We start from the raw sequence: 16,643 nt of genomic DNA, 5'->3' as shown, positions 1-16,643 counted from the left end.
GTTAATACTCACAATATCGTAACTTTTTGAATGACTTTTTGTTGAACTTTGAACGGTCTGGTTTCTCTATGATTGGCACCGATTTGTACTCTTGCACACATTTCAAACATTTTTTCTAGTTTTTTCAGCAATATTTGGCCCTACTAAGGCAAAAAATATATATTCAATTCCTCTGCTTGTAATCTAACGTCGAGTACTGAGTTGTATTTGCTTTTTCCGTTAACCCATTGAAAACTGTTTTTATTTTTGGTTTTTTGTTAACATAGTTTGATTTTGCTTAAGTTCTTATATAGCCTTTCTGCAAAGTTTTTATATGCTGGCATGTTTTTTACTTGATTCTAACTGGTCAGACCGATAGTTAATAAAGTAACTATCTTTTTGTTGCTTTTTCAATCTTCTTCTTACATTTTACATGAACGACACGTTTTCAGCATGAGGCATAGTGTTTACGGGGCTATTGAGCGCAACGCTTAAAAAAGCTTAGATCTACGTTTAAGAATCATTCAGAGCAACAATCAGAGCGAGATGAACTCATTCAACTTCAAGGTACCTGCCCACTTTTTATCCGAAATTTTGCGTTTAACGATTCATTTCATTATAAACCGAATCAACTAAGAACAGCAACCTCCATGCTTAGAAAAACAAATTTATTGCAAAGGGATTCGATTTATGAAATCACTTGAAATATTTCGAAGTTTCATAGCTAGAATTTTTAACTTTTAACTTTTTTTTTAATAAAATTTTTAACTTTTCGCGAACCAATTTGTCTATGAGACAACTTGAAATGTTTCGTAGTTTCATAGCTTGCTTAGAGAAACACGAAGTTTTTCGCAAACCGATTCAGTGTTTGAAGTATTTTGAAGTTTTTCAAAGTTTCATAGCTTTAACAGCTTTCTTGGAAACACTTAAAACTTTTGCAAACCAAATCAGTCTATGGAAAAACTTGAAATATTTCCAATTTTCATAGCTGGAATAGCTTGCTGAGAAAAACTTTAACTTTTTTTGCGAATCGATTCGGTCTTTGAAATATATTGAAATTTTTCAGGTTTCATAGCTGGAATAGCATGTGTATAAAACTTAAATATTTCGCAAACCTATTCCGCCTACGAAATAAAATGAAATATTTTAGTAGGTTCATCAGCTTGCCTAAGAAACATTTAAGTTTTTCAGGAACCGATTCTCTTTCAATTATTCCAAAGTTTCGAAGCTTGAATAGCTTGGTTAAGAAAACTTTTTAATTTATATATTTCATTTTTTTCAATATTGCAATTTCTAATAAATTAGTATGATGTTTCAGTAAAACTTGTTGATTCGCTCTAGGAATTAACTTGGAATTTCAATGTTTCATAGCTTGACTAGCTTGGTTAATGAAAATATGAGATTTTAGCTAACCGATTTGGTCTTGATTAAGTTGATTATCTTGCTTGAGAAAAAAAACTTAAAATTTTTGTAAACCGATTCCCTTCATGAAAAATCCTAAAATCTTTCAAAGTTTCATTGATGAAATAGACTTTTTAGAAGTTTTTCGCCATCGCTTCACTTTATGAATTAACTTGAAATATTTCAAATCTTCATACTTTGAAAAGCATGCTTCAGAAAGTCTTGATTTTTTTGCGGGTTGATTCGCTCTATGAATTAAGTTGCAAATTTTGTAAGCTGTTCGCTCAATAACTAGCATAGCAAAATTTGTTTTTTTTTGCAAATCAGTTCGATCTATGAAATACTTCAAATTTTCATAGGAATGGATACAAAAGCAAATTTTTCGCTATTCGACTCCTTTCATGAAATCAATGGAAATATTTCAAAGTTTCATTGTTGGATGGCGGCTTTAATAGAAAATTTTTAAATTTTCGATATCCGATTCGCTTCGTTTCAAAATTTCTTAGCTTGAGAGGTTGCTTAAGAAATACTTGATTGCGCGGACAGATTCGCTCCATGAAATAATTTGAAGCGTTTCAATTTGTTTTTTGCTTTATAGTTTGCATACAAAAACTTGATTTTTTGTGCGAACTAGTTTGACATATAAAATAGCTTAAAATGTTTCAAAATTTTATTGCTTTAAGGCTCCAGTACAAAAACTTAAACTTTTGGCTATCCGATGCGCTTCTTTCTGTTTCAAAGATTCGTAGCTTGAATAGTTTGCTGAGAAAAACTTGAAGTTTTAGAAATCTTATTTAGTCTATGAAGTAACTTGAAATATTTTAAAATTTCATCGATTGAATGGTTGCAATAGAAAAACTTAAACTTAGAGCTATCCGATTCCTTTCATCGAAGGAATTGAAAAGTTTCAACGTTTCATAACATGATTAGCTTACTATGAAAAATTTTAACCTTTCTCCAATTGATTCGCTCTATGAAGCAACTTACATTTTTTCAAAAATACCTTGCATGAATAGCTTGCATAGAAAAATAAAATTTTTTCACTAACTAGCTGAGTCTGAAATAACTTGAGCTTTTCCAAAATTTCAGAGCATGAATAGCTTGCTTAAGAATTACTTGATTTTGCGCGGACTGAATTAAATTGAAACATTTCAAGAAATTCGCTTTATAGGTTGCTTGGAAAAACTCAATTCTTTGCAAACCTGTTCGACATTTGAATTAACCTGAGCTATTTCAAAGTTTAACCGCTTGAATGGCTGCAATTGGAAAACTTGAAATTTTTGCTATCCGATTGTTTTCGAGAAATAGTTATCTTGAATAGCTATCTTACAAAAATTTTGATTTTTCAAGGACTGACTCGCTCTATGGAATAAGTTGAAAATTTTCAAAATTTTTCGCTTTATAGCTTGCAAAAAATCTTGATTTTCGCAAACCAGCTCGATCTATGAAATAGCTTGAAATATTTCAAAGTTTGAATAGCTTGCTTAAGAAAAGCTTGATTTTCCCCAACTGGTTCTGTCTAAGAACGAACTTGAAATATTTCCAAGCTTCATTGCTTGACTGTTTCAATAGAAAAACTTCAAAAGGTTTCAAAAGTATCGCCATTGGATTTGCATGATGAAGTAACTTGAAATTTTTCAAGCTTTGATAGCTTGAATAGCTTGCTTAGAAAACTCAAATTTTTCACTAAACGATTTGATGTGAAAGTACTTGAAATATTTCAAAGTTTCACAGCACGAATAGCTTGCTTCGGAATTAATTGTTTTTTCGCGGACCGATTTGCTCTAACAAATAACCTAAAATTTTCAAAGATTCATCGCTTGAATGATTTCAACAGAAAAACTTTAAACTTTTCGCCATCCGAAATGCTTAGTATTTTGACTTGAAACTTTTCAAAGTTTTTTTTTAGCTCGAATAGGTTTCCTAGAAAAACCTAAAATTTTCGCTAACCGATTCGTTTCATTGAAATTTATAATTTTTCAAACCAATTTACGATATGGCTTAACTTGAAATTGATCGAAGTTTCCTTGCTTGAATAGCTTGATCAGATTAACAACAAGTGTTTTGCGAGCCAATTGATTATTGAAGACAGGCTTGCTGGTTCTAATAAAAGCAATTATGAGCTGTATTTTTTGGCGGAATAACTTTTTAATTAGTTTATTGATTATAGGAAAGTGCCACTGAAAGAGCTGTAGAAACGTTGATCACAAAGTTCAACAAGACTTCTCGTATTACGGCAACGCCCTGAATGTTCCGACTGGCCATAAACTGGCCTCGAATAGTTTTTGGTTAATGAAATATTGACAATCTATGAATTTTAATCTGAATATTAAGAATTTTGTATGGAATTAATAAGCCAATAAGCTTGCCTCAATTGAATTTGGAATGATTTTGTGGTGCGGAATAACTTGCCTTGCGTAAATGATGCGCGTTTATTTCTCAGCATCAAAGTATCACAGCGCTCTTATAGTCCTGTTAGTCTATTTGTAAGCGTTTCACTGCAATTTTTATGCTAGGATATTCTAGTGGCGAGGGGGCTCCTTCTGGGACCACGATGATCCATGGATCGATCTACCGAGTGAAAAAATTTTGAAAATTGGACTGAATAAAAACCACCCCGAGCATATATAATTCTTACTTTCTTACTCGAAAGTCGGAACAACATATCAAGACAACGCTCAATCTTTGTATCGCTCTTTTGGCTTCACATTCTTTATTCTACATTTTACCCAAGTGTAACCTGATGCTCTGCAACTATGAGTAGCACACAAGTACACATTAGTTTTGCGAAAGCTTCAAAAAAAAGTGTTTTTGAGGAACGGGCGGTGAACATTTTAGAAGCGTGTTGTGGAATCTGAGTTTTGTGAAACAAGCAAAGGACACGCATATGCGGGAACGTATCGAAAAGCTTATGATGCTGCAAACTAGTACACAGAATAAAGGTTGCAAATAGACGAAAAATTTGGGCTCTCGATACAAGGGGCCAACAACTCTGTTCAGGTGCCTTTCTGATGGCTTAACTGTTTTTTTAGATAACTGTCTTGTTGTATGCTTGTAAGGATGATTTATTACTTAATCGCGCAAAATATGACGAGCTAAGATCAACTCTGATGCTGTTCGGCTACAATTTGGCACTGCATAATCGGCCAATCAGTGTGCGGGCATTGATGCTATGCTTGGTCGTGTTGTTCAGTTCTTATGAGAGCTATAGAAGATGGCTGATTAAAAGTGGAAAAAAAAACTATGGGCTGGGAATTTATGCAAACTTTTCCATTATTTTTTTTGAAATGGAATAGCAAGATTGTAAAACTGAAACAGCCAGTCAGGTTTTAGTGCCTCTGTTTGAAAACATTTTTTTTCAACCAATTCAAAATTCTTAACTCTGCTTACTTGATCAAAAATCGAGACCTTTTAAGATACTACTGCGTCAGCTGACAACAATAATTTTCTATTGGCTCGCGCTTACTCGTATTGTAGTCTCCTCAATTTCCGCAATTCGTTAATCCACCTTATACAGGGTGAAAGTAAAACTGTTTTAAAAAAGGTCAAAATGGATTCCCAGCCCTGATTCAGATGCTAGAATGAGCAGCGGAGGAGTGAAGTTCAGCAAGTATGACTCAGTGGAGCAAGTGGGCGTGGCCATGTGTGAACAGGTGGTGCACAGTGCTCTCGAGTGTCTGCAGATGAAGAAGCAGTTCTCGCTTGGAGTGTCGGGTGGATCCATGACTAAGCTGCTGTCCAATCTACCCAGTTAGTGAGCTCATGTTAAGATATATAGATAAAGTTTAAAGCAAATCACCTTTAATTTTGTTGTCGTCGACACAAAAAAAACAACGTGATTGACGTTAGTTTCGTAAGTGCGTTTTAACGTGTATTGATCCAAATTTCTTCAATTGTTTTTTCAATCACAAATTTCATGAGGTTGGAAGAGCTTTGAGATGATATATTGTTCTTTTAGTTTCGAAAATGAAAGAGTTTCCATCGAAAAGTCAATTGTTTTTTTTTAGTTTTGAACGCTTATCTTATCTTATTTGGCAGTTACAACTGTGTTCGGCGTTATGTGCTAATTGCCAAACAACCGGCTACTCTTGTTTTTTTTTGGTACCTGCTAAGCACTTCTGAGAGTTTAAATTGCCTTAATCTGGTTAGGTTTTGATCATACGTCTAGCTTATAGCAGATGTTTTGTTCAGAAAAAAGGTTTTCATTATTTATTGACCTGACCAGTTTTAATTATCATGTAAAAGGGTTTCCTAAAAGGCTCATGCTATGTATTTTCGATCGTTCTTGTTTGAATTTTTTTCCAGAGCTGTTTGCTGACAACGAGGTTTTGAAAGCTGGTTTGGACAATGGACAGGTGAAAATATTCCTGTGCGATGAGCGGAAAGTGTCCTACGAAAGCGAAGACTCCACTTATGGAGCGTACAAGGTAGCAAATTTTGTTTTCATTAGATCTCAATGCTTCATTTACTTTCTGGTTTTCGAGTACCAGAGTCTTTTTGGCTGAGTTTCAAATGAAATATTTCGGTTACAACTCTGTAGTACTGATTTTTTTCTTGTTACTGATACAAGTGTTTTTGTGAGGATTGTTTTGGAGTTTCATCTATGAGATATAAAGTACACAAATAAAGTTCAAGCTGGGTGATTTTGTCAGAAAGTGTGGACTGGTGGCTCTGTGGACCTGGTCTCAGCCCTGGTGCCCATCAACCCCGACCTGTCTCTGGCAGAGTGTGCCTCTGACTATGAGGCCAAAATGGCAGCTTCAACTGGTCCCTCTTTGTCCCTAGATCTGGCGCTTCTCGGAATTGGACCGGATGGCCACACGTGCTCACTGTTTCCTGCTCATCCTCTTTTGAAGGTTCATTTTGGTCCGATGTGAACACTCACCCCCCCCCCCGTCCCTTAAGGGTGAAAGTGAACAATCTCTACCCCAAAACAAATTGAAGCCGTAAGGGTTGCATAAACGGTGCTCAAATCTGGTTGGCTGAAAAATATTACATTTAAACCTGTGAACAATCTTCACCCTTATTTATTTGGTGAGAGATTGTTCACTTTGTCCCATTTTTGTATCCTCTTGAGCATGGAAAAAAAGTGAAACAATGAGGAAAACTCTTCCAAATCTTAACCACTTAATTTTGAGTCTTAATCCACCGTCGTTAAAATAATATCAGTTTACGATTTTATTGTTAGGGAAGTTTGCTTTAATGTTATAAGAAAATATGGCCTCAAACATTCCGAAACGGATATAAACGAAGCGATGTTTTTGTATTGGAAGGCCTATATTTATCTGCTACTTCCTTTTAAATCAAAGAAAACGATGTCGATTTGCAGCTGTACACGTTGCATTCAAGTACTGCACATATTTCTGTCAGTTTTTCTGTCAAGTTTTACGGTTTGTTGAAATGAATATGTTTTAGATTCAGCACTTATGCAACTTATGCAAAACTTAGCCTTTAACCGCTATATGGTGAGCACTCTCCCCTCGGTCGAGTAAAAATAAGCGTATTTTTTTTGTTAATCTTGCATGCTCAGCTTGAACTAAACATCCATCATAATGGGCGTTAAGTTCAATATAAAGAACCAGCTATTAATTCGGAGGCAGAAAACATTAGTGAGACTGCTATTTTTTCATCTAAATGAGTCCATCGGATTTATGTTTTTTTTTTTAATAAAAATGTTGAGTGCAAACTTATTTTTCATAAAACTGCATTTTTCGCGACCAATACAACAGGATTGACCAAAATCTTCAGCAGTCGGTATCACAAAATCCGGATATTTTCAAAGTCTGGATCTCTGAAAAATAATTAAATATGGAAACAATTTTCTGTCAATATCCGAAGTAAATTTTTGCTTAATCAGAGTCATAAACGTAGTAAATACTCATATTTAGGTCTTGGTGATTTTTTTGTTTATTATTCCGACTTTCGATACGAAAGTAACGGAATAGTTGTGCTCGGGGTCGGTTTTTTTTTCTTCAGACAAATTTCGACTTTTTAACTAGCCATTTTTGACGGAATTTTTTAATATCATTCGAAAGGTATTGTTGTCCTGAGCTCAAATTTGAAAAATATTTAACCTGTGATCTTTTTTCGTAAAGTTATGGGGGTTTAAAGGTTGCCATTTTGGCCAATTTGGGACAATTAACGCGCGATATATTTCGCGCTATTAAAGCGTAAGCGGAGATTTAATCCTCCGCTTACGCTTTAATAGCGCGAAATATAGAAATCTTAGAAATCGTTCCAAATTAATTGGAAGAAGCTTATTTCATAAAAAATTTCAAATTTAAGAAAAATTGTCATTTTTTCTTCTTACAGCTAATTTTTCCATGTTATTACTGCTCCATAAACCTAAATAGGCAGTCGGAACATTCAGGGCTTCGCCCTGATACGAGCAGTCTTGTTTTTGTTTGTTTTTGTTTTTCAGGAAAAAGTCGAAAGTTGCTCACGCGTTCACACTATCGATTAGCAAAAGTGTAAAGGTCACGAAAAACGTGATCGACTTCGAGTTTCGAAAGTGGGATTTAAATTACAGATTTCCCAGCGGAATAAAAAGTTCGCCTATAGATCCAATTGACAAATTGTTTTTGAAATTCAAATAGCTTTAAGACCACATATTTTTTTCTTTGAAATTCAAAGTTGACGTTTTTTTTTTAAAAAAAAACAAGACAATTTTTTTTCTCTTTCTTTGCGTTCATGATTCTTTTCCAACTGTCGGTTGGCTATGTTTGGGCTTGAGTTTTTCAAAATGAGTTTTTAAAGTTGGGTTTATTTCTACTTGACTTCAAATCGGAATCAAATTACGCTCTCGATGCATATCGCGATTGAAGTTTGGATGGTTTGTGGTTTCAAAAGGGTATTTTCACACTCGCAAGCGTATGTCATATTGCGAAATCCATATTTTTCGAACTCAACTTGCAAATAAAAGTGCTCAGTTTTGTTGCATTCTTTTTGCATAGTAGTGGCAGTTAATAACATCTATTCTTCAAGCTACTAGTGCCTAGTGTTTGGTTGCTGCAACATTCAGTGGCACGAGCCTCTACGGCAACCGACTCCATTACTTTAGTGTCCCAACACAGGTTCAAATCCCGTAGAAGTCATTTGTTTTTCAAAACTTGAGCTTTTTCTAAGCCGTTCTTTTGTAAGCTACTTTCTGTCGTTTTTCGTTTGTAGTTGCAAAGTGCAGCTTCGTCTCGTGTATTTTTGCAAGCGTAGTGTTAAATGGACAGTGAATTGTTTCCAAACTAAGTAGCATGTTCTAGTGGACCGATTTTGTACAAAGTTTATCGAAATTATTTAACGAGTGAAAATTTTATACATTTTTGAGGATATCGACGCGCTGAGCTCATAGTAAATTGATTTTTATCTGCGATCATGTTTCCTTATCTTTTGGAGGTTTGAAAGTCGGCTTATTGTCAATTGACTAATATATGCGCAATTTTCTGCAGTTATCTATGATGCTTCACGCATCAGCGCCACAGTCTTTCCAAATTGAAATGATGCTTATTGGTTGTAATAATTTACCTATTATAATTAAGTGACGTATTTTTACTACTTCCTTTTTTCGAGGCAATTTCTATTTTATTTTAGCTTTTTTTCATTTTTAAGCTACTTTTGTCCTTTTCTGCGTGTATTTACGAAGTGCAGCTACCCGCTGTGTACATTTTCTTACTGAATAAAAATATCTATCGCTTTTTTTCTCGAAAAAATTGTTAATCGAAATTGATTCTTGGTTTTTCGTGATTTAAGTCGGTATCAATTGAGCAATATCTCTCCTCATTGTCCATTTCGATCAATTGAATTATTTCGTCCGCCAAGCTAGGAGAATTATATCAAACAGTTAGATTTATTTTTTTTGGCTGTTTGAAGCTATTATAATATAAAACGTTCACATGCGCTAGTTTTTTTGTTTCTATAGTGGAATTCCATGGTCAGAATGTATACTCATCGGGTTCTATCAAATGAACAATCTAAATCCACATTTGATCTGTGATAATTTATCTAGTATAAGGCTTTTGACTAGCACTAGGCGCACACTTTTGCAGATAGTTTTCAAGCGGCTGTTAACATATTTCATGCGTCCATTTAGCTTTTTCTCCCTCAACCCGCTCCCCAGTGGTAGCGCTTAAGTGATCCTTAATTTGTTCTCTGAAACTCGAGTTGAGAAATTTTTTTTCTTAAGCGTTCGTTCCTTGAGTTCATTATTTTTTGGTAGTAGAGCAATTTAATTTATTGAAATCTACCCTCTGGCGTTTTAGCCTATACCATTTTAACCTCTCTACCAACTTACCTATGCCAGATAACACCATAGTTGAGTTTTGTCATCTAGCTCATGAGGTAATAGGATTATGTATGGAAGTGTTAATTCATTTCAATTCACCATGTAGACTCATAATTAGTATCGGTCAAATTTCCGAGCAGTTTGTGCACAATAGCACAATCTGCAGGTTTTAATCCTCAATATTAATAACTAAAAAAATTTAGCACAATCAGCAGGTTTTAATTAATCCTCAATATCAATAACTAAAAAAGAAAATTGGCAAAAAATGATTAAAGGGCCGTTTAATCCGCCGTCAGTTTTTGACTACTCTCCGAAGTGCGAATTATTACGACGATTTTTGCTTTTTCGTTAGTGGCATTGACGATACCGAGAGAGTACTTGTTCGTGGCGATCGCGATAAATCGAATGCCCTCCAACTGAACTTAGACCTCTGACGTTGCAATAGAACCTTTAAAGGCTGTACGTAGCAATTTTTCCAAATGTATACAGTCGGTATACGTATGAATGAAGTTAACCCGCCCTGATTCTGTGCTATACTTCCCAATAAACCTGAGCACACCTACAAGAAATTCTTGAAGGGTCTATCAGATCTGTCTGAAAAATCGCATTATAGTGCATTCGAGTTCGAGCAAGCAGCGCTCAACTTCTCCTCGGTCCATTTTTTGCAGCTCAGCTGAAGGTTTAATTTCATTTAATTCAAGCCTTCAACTGTAATGAAGTTGGACTTAAGCGCCTATATGAAAGCAACCACGAGCTCATATTGGCCAGAAGCTCACTCCGGCGATACATTTTATTCCTCTTGATAAGGCTGAGCTTGCTGTTGACCAGGAAATAGAAAATGTCGCAGACGGTTTTGATCTGGGCAACGCGCTTAGTGAAAAGCTAGACCAGGTTGCATACTATTTCTAACGAAGTTTTCTTATAAATGAAACGATAAGCAACAGTTGCGTGCCCTCCTCTCCCTTGAGTTCATAGAATCATTCGAAGGAAGCCGCTCCTGACTTGATCCGAACACCAAATGCTGTATAAGGATGGATGGCATCTTGGCGCTAAGGCTCTGTTTTAAGGTAGCCATTCTTCTATATAAACGTTTCTCGACCAACTGAAACTCAGAATTTGAAACAATCAAAAACTTTTGATATTTCAAGGCCGTTGACGGAAACAACAACACAGTCGGAAAACTGCGTTGCTGTGAAATTTTATGGCTTTTTCTTCTGAAATTTAATGGTTCTTTAATGTTTTCGGATGTATTCTATCTCGGATTCTTCAAAGAGATTACGTAAATTTTTTAATTGCTTTTAATGCAGAGTAGAATGGCTTAGGGTAGTTTGGAATTGGGAAGAATTTCATGCAACTTTTTTTTTTCACACCTGTCGGACTAGGTTAGCTCTTTTCAACGTTTTCGAAATATAACTGAGTTTAGTGAAGACATTTTAAATATACTTCAGGAATCAAAAGTGGGCATTGTTCCTATCAGTGATTCGCCGAAGCCCCCTCCCGAGAGAGTGACTCTGACTTTGCCTGCGGTTAGAGCAGCAGCTAAAAAGATAGTATTCGCTACTGGATCCGGCAAACAGCCTATTGTCAAGGTAATGCATTATTCTGAAATTTTTCTTTGCTCTAATCAGGGGCGGATTTAGGGGGGGGGGCGGACGCCCCCCCCCCTCAGGGATTCGACCCCCTGCCGACCCAAAGGGTCCCCCCTTTGATACTTTTTCAGAAATCCAATTTTGGCCGACCGACTCTAAAAATTTTCTAAAGGCGCCTTTGGCGCCAATATATACTAACTTTGAGGGGGAGCGCGCGCCAAAAAAACGCACTTTCAAAAAGTGCCCAAAAACGGCTTTTTTGACTATTTTTTTAAAAATTTGCCTGCGGCGCAGAAAAATTAGCCGAAATGGGGGCAAAACAGTGCTTGGGGAGAGCTCGAAAAATCAGTTTGGTCGAACTAAAAAAAGTCAAAATTTTCGAAATCCTAGATCCGCCCCTGGCTCTAATTAAGTTTAATGGTGATGATTTAATTGAAGGTTAGGTGATATTTTTTTCCAAAATGTATTTTTTTTTAAATTTTGTTCTGATTTACACTTCTTTTGAATCCTGTAGTTTAGAATCCTGTAATTTTGTTGTTGAGGCGGTGAAATTAATTGAGTATGGTTGAAACTAAATAAAAGGAAGAGCGGAATGAGATGAGAGGAAAGCTACACTTAGAATTAAGTTCTTATTTCATATCCGGAATGCAATTGTGTGCATAGTATAGTATAGCATAGTATATTTATGTTAACAGAGGGTTCTGGTGGACGGTGAAACTTCAGACGTTATTCCAGTGTCTCTTGTCCCTTCGGGAAAGCAGGACGAATCGGTTCTCTGGCTCATAGATGGCGAATCCAGTAAGGACCTGAACCTATAACCTGTTGTATGCAACTAATGGTGCTGTATTTGGAACTTAGATTATTACTGTTAATTATTCTTATCTATCACAACAGACAAATTTCAGTGTCGATAAATTATATTTTTTTCTTATTTTAAATGGCACTCTTCAGTTCTACCACTGTGTCATTGAAGGCAGTGCTGTTGATTGACCGCTCCCGCTCTGCCCCTTTTTCTACCATTACTTCTGCTCTAATTGTCTGACAACACAATGTGAACAATAAAAATTTATAAAATCAAAATGACAGCTAGAAAAAATCGTGAAAGTTTGTCAAAAAGCAAGACGACCAAAAGAGGTGTGGAATAGTATCTAGACCGAAAGTCGAACCGTTGAAAGTTAGGGTGTCAAAATTGGTGAGAAAGCAGTTAGCTCTTACCCACCCGATCTAAATTCTGAACTTGCTCTGATCTTTTATCACGATATCTTTGAATTAATTTGATTTCAGATGAAATGAAGGTGACTTTAAATTGTGTGCTGTAGCTGTTGTATTTGTGTTCCTGTTAGTTCATTTCAATTGAATGAATCTGAATTGCGATGGCCTAGGGATTGGTCTGAAAATAATTTCCGCTTGGCTTGTAGGGGATCAGGAGTGCCGCAGCTGATTTGGTAAGTCATTAAATTACGGTACATGAAAACACACAGCCGAATCAGTTTTATTTTCCCATAGACTTTTTTATATTGCCCCTCTAGCCTTTTTTACTACTGGAAAAATTTATTTACCTTCAGTACAGTGTGCACAGTGCATACTTGTTACTGGATAGTCTCTTCCTAGATCTGCGACTGCTAAATTTGGCGAGAAATTATTACTCATGTGATCAGCAATTATTTTTGTAATCCTGTAGAAAACTTTTTTATTGCTAAATTAAAGACGTTTTCTTTTTATTGGATTTTTTTGAAAGATCAAAGTCCCAATTGCAGTAAATTGTTCTAGGATGTTTTCATTTAATGCCACTGGCACTGGGTGTTTCTGTGTTTTTCTTCTGCTTAAGGATTTTGCACGAATTTCTTATAGTTTTCGTGAACTTTTTTTCCGGCTATGCTTATTTCAACCATTAATGTCCGTTCATGGGTGTATTTAAAACGTAGTTGTTAAAACATAATTTGTAGTATCCATTGCGGAGTGTAAGTAACTAATCTGATAGTCGTATGGAACAAGGTAAGTAGCTGGAAATCAGGAGATCGGAGTGTCAATTCCTCGTTAGCTTTTAAGAGTCGATGAACGTACTTCAGTCTCTTTTATAGGTCGGGATGATTTTTTTCAGTAAAAATTTGTTCACGTTCAATTTTGTTCACGCTCACTTTATTTCCTCTGTTAAAGAGAAGGCAAACTCATCTGTAGAGCAGCAAAAGTGTTTCGACAGTAACCTTTTTTTTCAGATTTCCCAGCGGAAAGTTTTTTTATCGATCCATTTTTCTCAAAGTGGGTTAATTTTATCAACAAATCGTCAATCATAAGTTCGAAACTTCATTGAATTTTTTGCAAGTGTCTCGGCCACGTTTTTTTTCTAGTTTTTCCACGCTAAATCAGGAATAACACAATTATCAGATGAGTTGGAGCCATGTATTATATTGAAGCCTTTTCAGTCGTGCTTCGATTGATATCTATAAGTTTTCTCTGTGTCCAGAAAACCTCATCTGACAATTTTGCTTTATAGAGCAAGCAAGTGAGTAGAGCCAGCGATTAGCTGTTGATGCAGAAGAACCCTTATTGTAGCTATTATTACGTAAGCGAACGCTTGTTTTATTGTACGACTTCCGTTTTTCCCACCTAATTAGCCTAAGTTTGTGCTCAAATTTTGTGCTTCATTTCGTCAGGCAGCGATGTAGTAGCATATGTTTTCTGCAATTCGTTTGTGCACTTGGTTTTCACCATTGCTGTGCAAGTAGCACTGAATTCCGACCACATTAAAAATCTATCAATTTATGCAAACTTGTATCGATTTTTGTACGTTTCGCGACGAGAAGAAGAGAAGAAATCTTATCATTTAAATAAGAAATATACTACGTTTACCCTCAAAAATTGAATGAGAAATCAAATTTCATAAATTTCAAATGTTAGTAGATTTCGGAAACTTAATTGTCGAGGAAGTGCAGTTTTAAGTTTCAAAAACTAGTTTTCCTGCAGCAAAACTAATTTTTCCAGCGTTTTAATATTAGCTTTTTTTACCCTTGCGATAAGCAAGGGTATTGCAATTGGTTACTAGATTTTTTTCCCGTAGACAACTTTTCCACAGGATCTTCACTTCTAGAGGATCACTTCTAGAGGATCTTCACTACTAGAGGATGTTTCCTCTTACATGCCCCATTTCTTTAAATTTGAAATGAAAGTAATATCATTTAGCTAGTAATTAGTTCCAGTCCGTTTTAGGTTGTAATTATTTTTTAATAGGAATTCATCCATTGTTTTTTCGGTTTCCTGGTTTTCGTCCTTTTTTATTAGCCCCCGGTCCTGATCAATGCAGGACCAACCGCGGGGGAGGGAGATGTCATCCATTTCGCCGCAGCAGGTCCCACCTTGAAGAGGCGGATGACACTGGGACCCCTTCAGCGGTATCCGAAGTGGGATTCGAACGCATGAGCCTCGTGTTGAGAGACGTGTGCCTAACTCACTCGGCAACGACTGCTCTGGTTTTCGTCCTAGTTTCTGTCGGTTAATTTTCAATTTTTTTAAACGCAATTTTTTTCATGTGCAGGAGTTTTTGTTGTTTTATTTTTTAAAGTAATAATTTTGTTCCAATTTGTACAGTTTTTACTTTAACTGAAACTTCACAAATTTGTAAATTTACCATGACTGATTTTGAGTTTTCTCAATTTTTTTGTTTTGTTTTTAAATATTCAAACAGCTTCAGTTTATGTAAAATTGACCCAGGGCAAAATATATACGTTTGGGATTATGTGTTTCAGTTTGGATGGGTCGTAATAAATAAAGTGAAATTTTGTATGGCAATAGTTTTTTTTCGGCTCAACAGGTTTCGACCCGAATTTTGTCGACTTTGTTGCCGCTCGGTAAATGATTTCCATTTCTTTAACACTGTTTATGACTTTCATCTGACACAATTATGAAGTTTTTGTAGCTGTTTTTTTATCAAGTTATTTTTTCAAATAATTTTTTGAAGAGTAATGACGTAGTGAGTACTCTTATATAGGTCTTGCTGATTTTTTTTATTTTTCAGGAAAAAGTCTTGAAAGTTGTTGACGCTCAATTTTGATTTTTCGCGGCTTGACTTGTGATTTCTTTTCAAGTTCAATGCATTTCCATTGTTAAAAAGAAGGCAAACTCCACTATCGAACAGCAAAAGTGTAAAGGTCACGAAAAACGTGATCGACTTTTAATTTCGAAAATGGAAATTAATTTTCAGATTTCCCAGTGAAATGAAAGTTTTGCCTATTGATCCAGTTTTCTCAAATTGGGCTAGTTTTAACAAAAAAGTGTCGATCAGAAATAGCTCTACAATTTCAAAGAGCTTTAAGGCTATCTATTTTTTTCCTCGAAATTCAAAAGTTGGAGGTTTTTGAAAAAACAAGTCAGTTTTTTTTTCAGTTTCCTTGCGTTCATAACTCTTTTCCAGCTGTCAGTTGGCTATGTTCCAACATAATTTTTCAGAGTTTTCTTTTTCTTTTGTTTTCATTGACTATTTTGTTGCGCAATGTGTATTTTGCATCGCAAGTGTTGCGGAGCTCTGCTTCGCCTGCTTTGCTCGCTCGAAAAAGACTAAAAACCAATAATTTCAAACCAGTCCTTCTCGATACTGGAACACTTGAGAAAAAATCATGTTAATCGATTCCCGACTAATAGGGTTTAATATGATTTATCATTTGTCCCATTCTAAAAATTATTTGTGGTACCTAATTTTTCGTTTGAAAAAACTAAAAAAAACACATACAAGGACAAAATTTCTCTCCACTTTCAGTGGTGGGAACAATCAGATAGCTTGAGCAGTTGGCTCAGTCAGCAGAATGAATTGTATTTTTCAAAGATTATATACTTGTTTTTCTTACTTCTTTGCAATTTTTAACATGCTTAACGAGAAGGCAAAGGCGCCAAGTTAAGTATTTTTTTTTTTTTTATTAGCCCCCGGCCTGCTCAGTGCAGGACCAACCGTGGGGGAGGGGGAGATGTCATCCATTTTGCCGCAGCCGGTCCCACCTTGAGGAGGCGGATGACACTGGGACCCCTCCAGCCGTGACCGAAGCGGGATTCGAACGCAAGACCCTCGTGTTAAGAGTTAAGTATCACCTTAACGCGCTTTCAGTGGCAATTCCGATTCTAAAAAGATATCACAAAAAAGTTTGCTTTGTTTTGAGAAAAAGTGGTCGGAATATTTTCGCGTTTCAGACCGAGTTTCAATTGATTTCCAGACTGATTTTTCCCTCATTGGCCCGAGTTCTACTAAATTGTTGCCCAGTATATATATTTGAAGCTTAATTTTTTATCAAATGCTATACATTAAAATGGTTAAAGGTTTGGAAAAAATTATTGAAATTTCCTGCCAACAATTATGTTCAATTTAAATTTTGTTGCACAAATTACCGTAACATTGTGCTGCTTGCAGAGCAACT

General features: G+C 35.7%; 2 protein-coding genes across 2 annotated transcripts in view; both read left to right on the top strand.

Annotated features, from left to right (window-relative positions):
* Positions 1 to 16,643, top strand: part of LOC134853352 (UV excision repair protein RAD23 homolog) — a 524,307-nt gene that overhangs the window by 184,017 nt on the left and 323,647 nt on the right. The gene's annotated exons all lie outside the window — the stretch shown is intronic.
* LOC134853353 (6-phosphogluconolactonase-like) lies at positions 4,405 to 12,324 on the top strand. The gene is made up of 6 exons (XM_063869329.1): positions 4,405 to 4,608; positions 4,954 to 5,130; positions 5,686 to 5,807; positions 6,033 to 6,236; positions 11,104 to 11,244; positions 11,940 to 12,324. The coding sequence occupies exons 1-6, from the start codon at positions 4,491 to 4,493 to the stop codon at positions 12,060 to 12,062; spliced, it is 885 nt and encodes a 294-aa protein (XP_063725399.1). The 5' UTR covers positions 4,405 to 4,490; the 3' UTR covers positions 12,063 to 12,324.

The sequence above is a fragment of the Symsagittifera roscoffensis genome, chromosome 8, assembly GCF_963678635.1.
Source record: "Symsagittifera roscoffensis chromosome 8, txSymRosc1.1, whole genome shotgun sequence".
Taxonomy (NCBI): Eukaryota; Metazoa; Xenacoelomorpha; order Acoela; family Convolutidae; genus Symsagittifera; species Symsagittifera roscoffensis.
This window is presented reverse-complemented; position numbering and strand designations above follow the sequence as displayed.

Coding starts and splice junctions, on each gene's coding strand:
- LOC134853353 (XM_063869329.1), top strand. CDS start 4,491: ATGCTGTTCGGCTACAATTTGGCACTGCATAATCGGCCAATCAGTGTG. Junction 5,808..6,032: donor CCACTTATGGAGCGTACAAG/GTAGCAAATTTT, acceptor TGATTTTGTCAG/AAAGTGTGGACTGGTGGCTC. Junction 6,237..11,103: donor CTGCTCATCCTCTTTTGAAG/GTTCATTTTGGT, acceptor AATATACTTCAG/GAATCAAAAGTGGGCATTGT.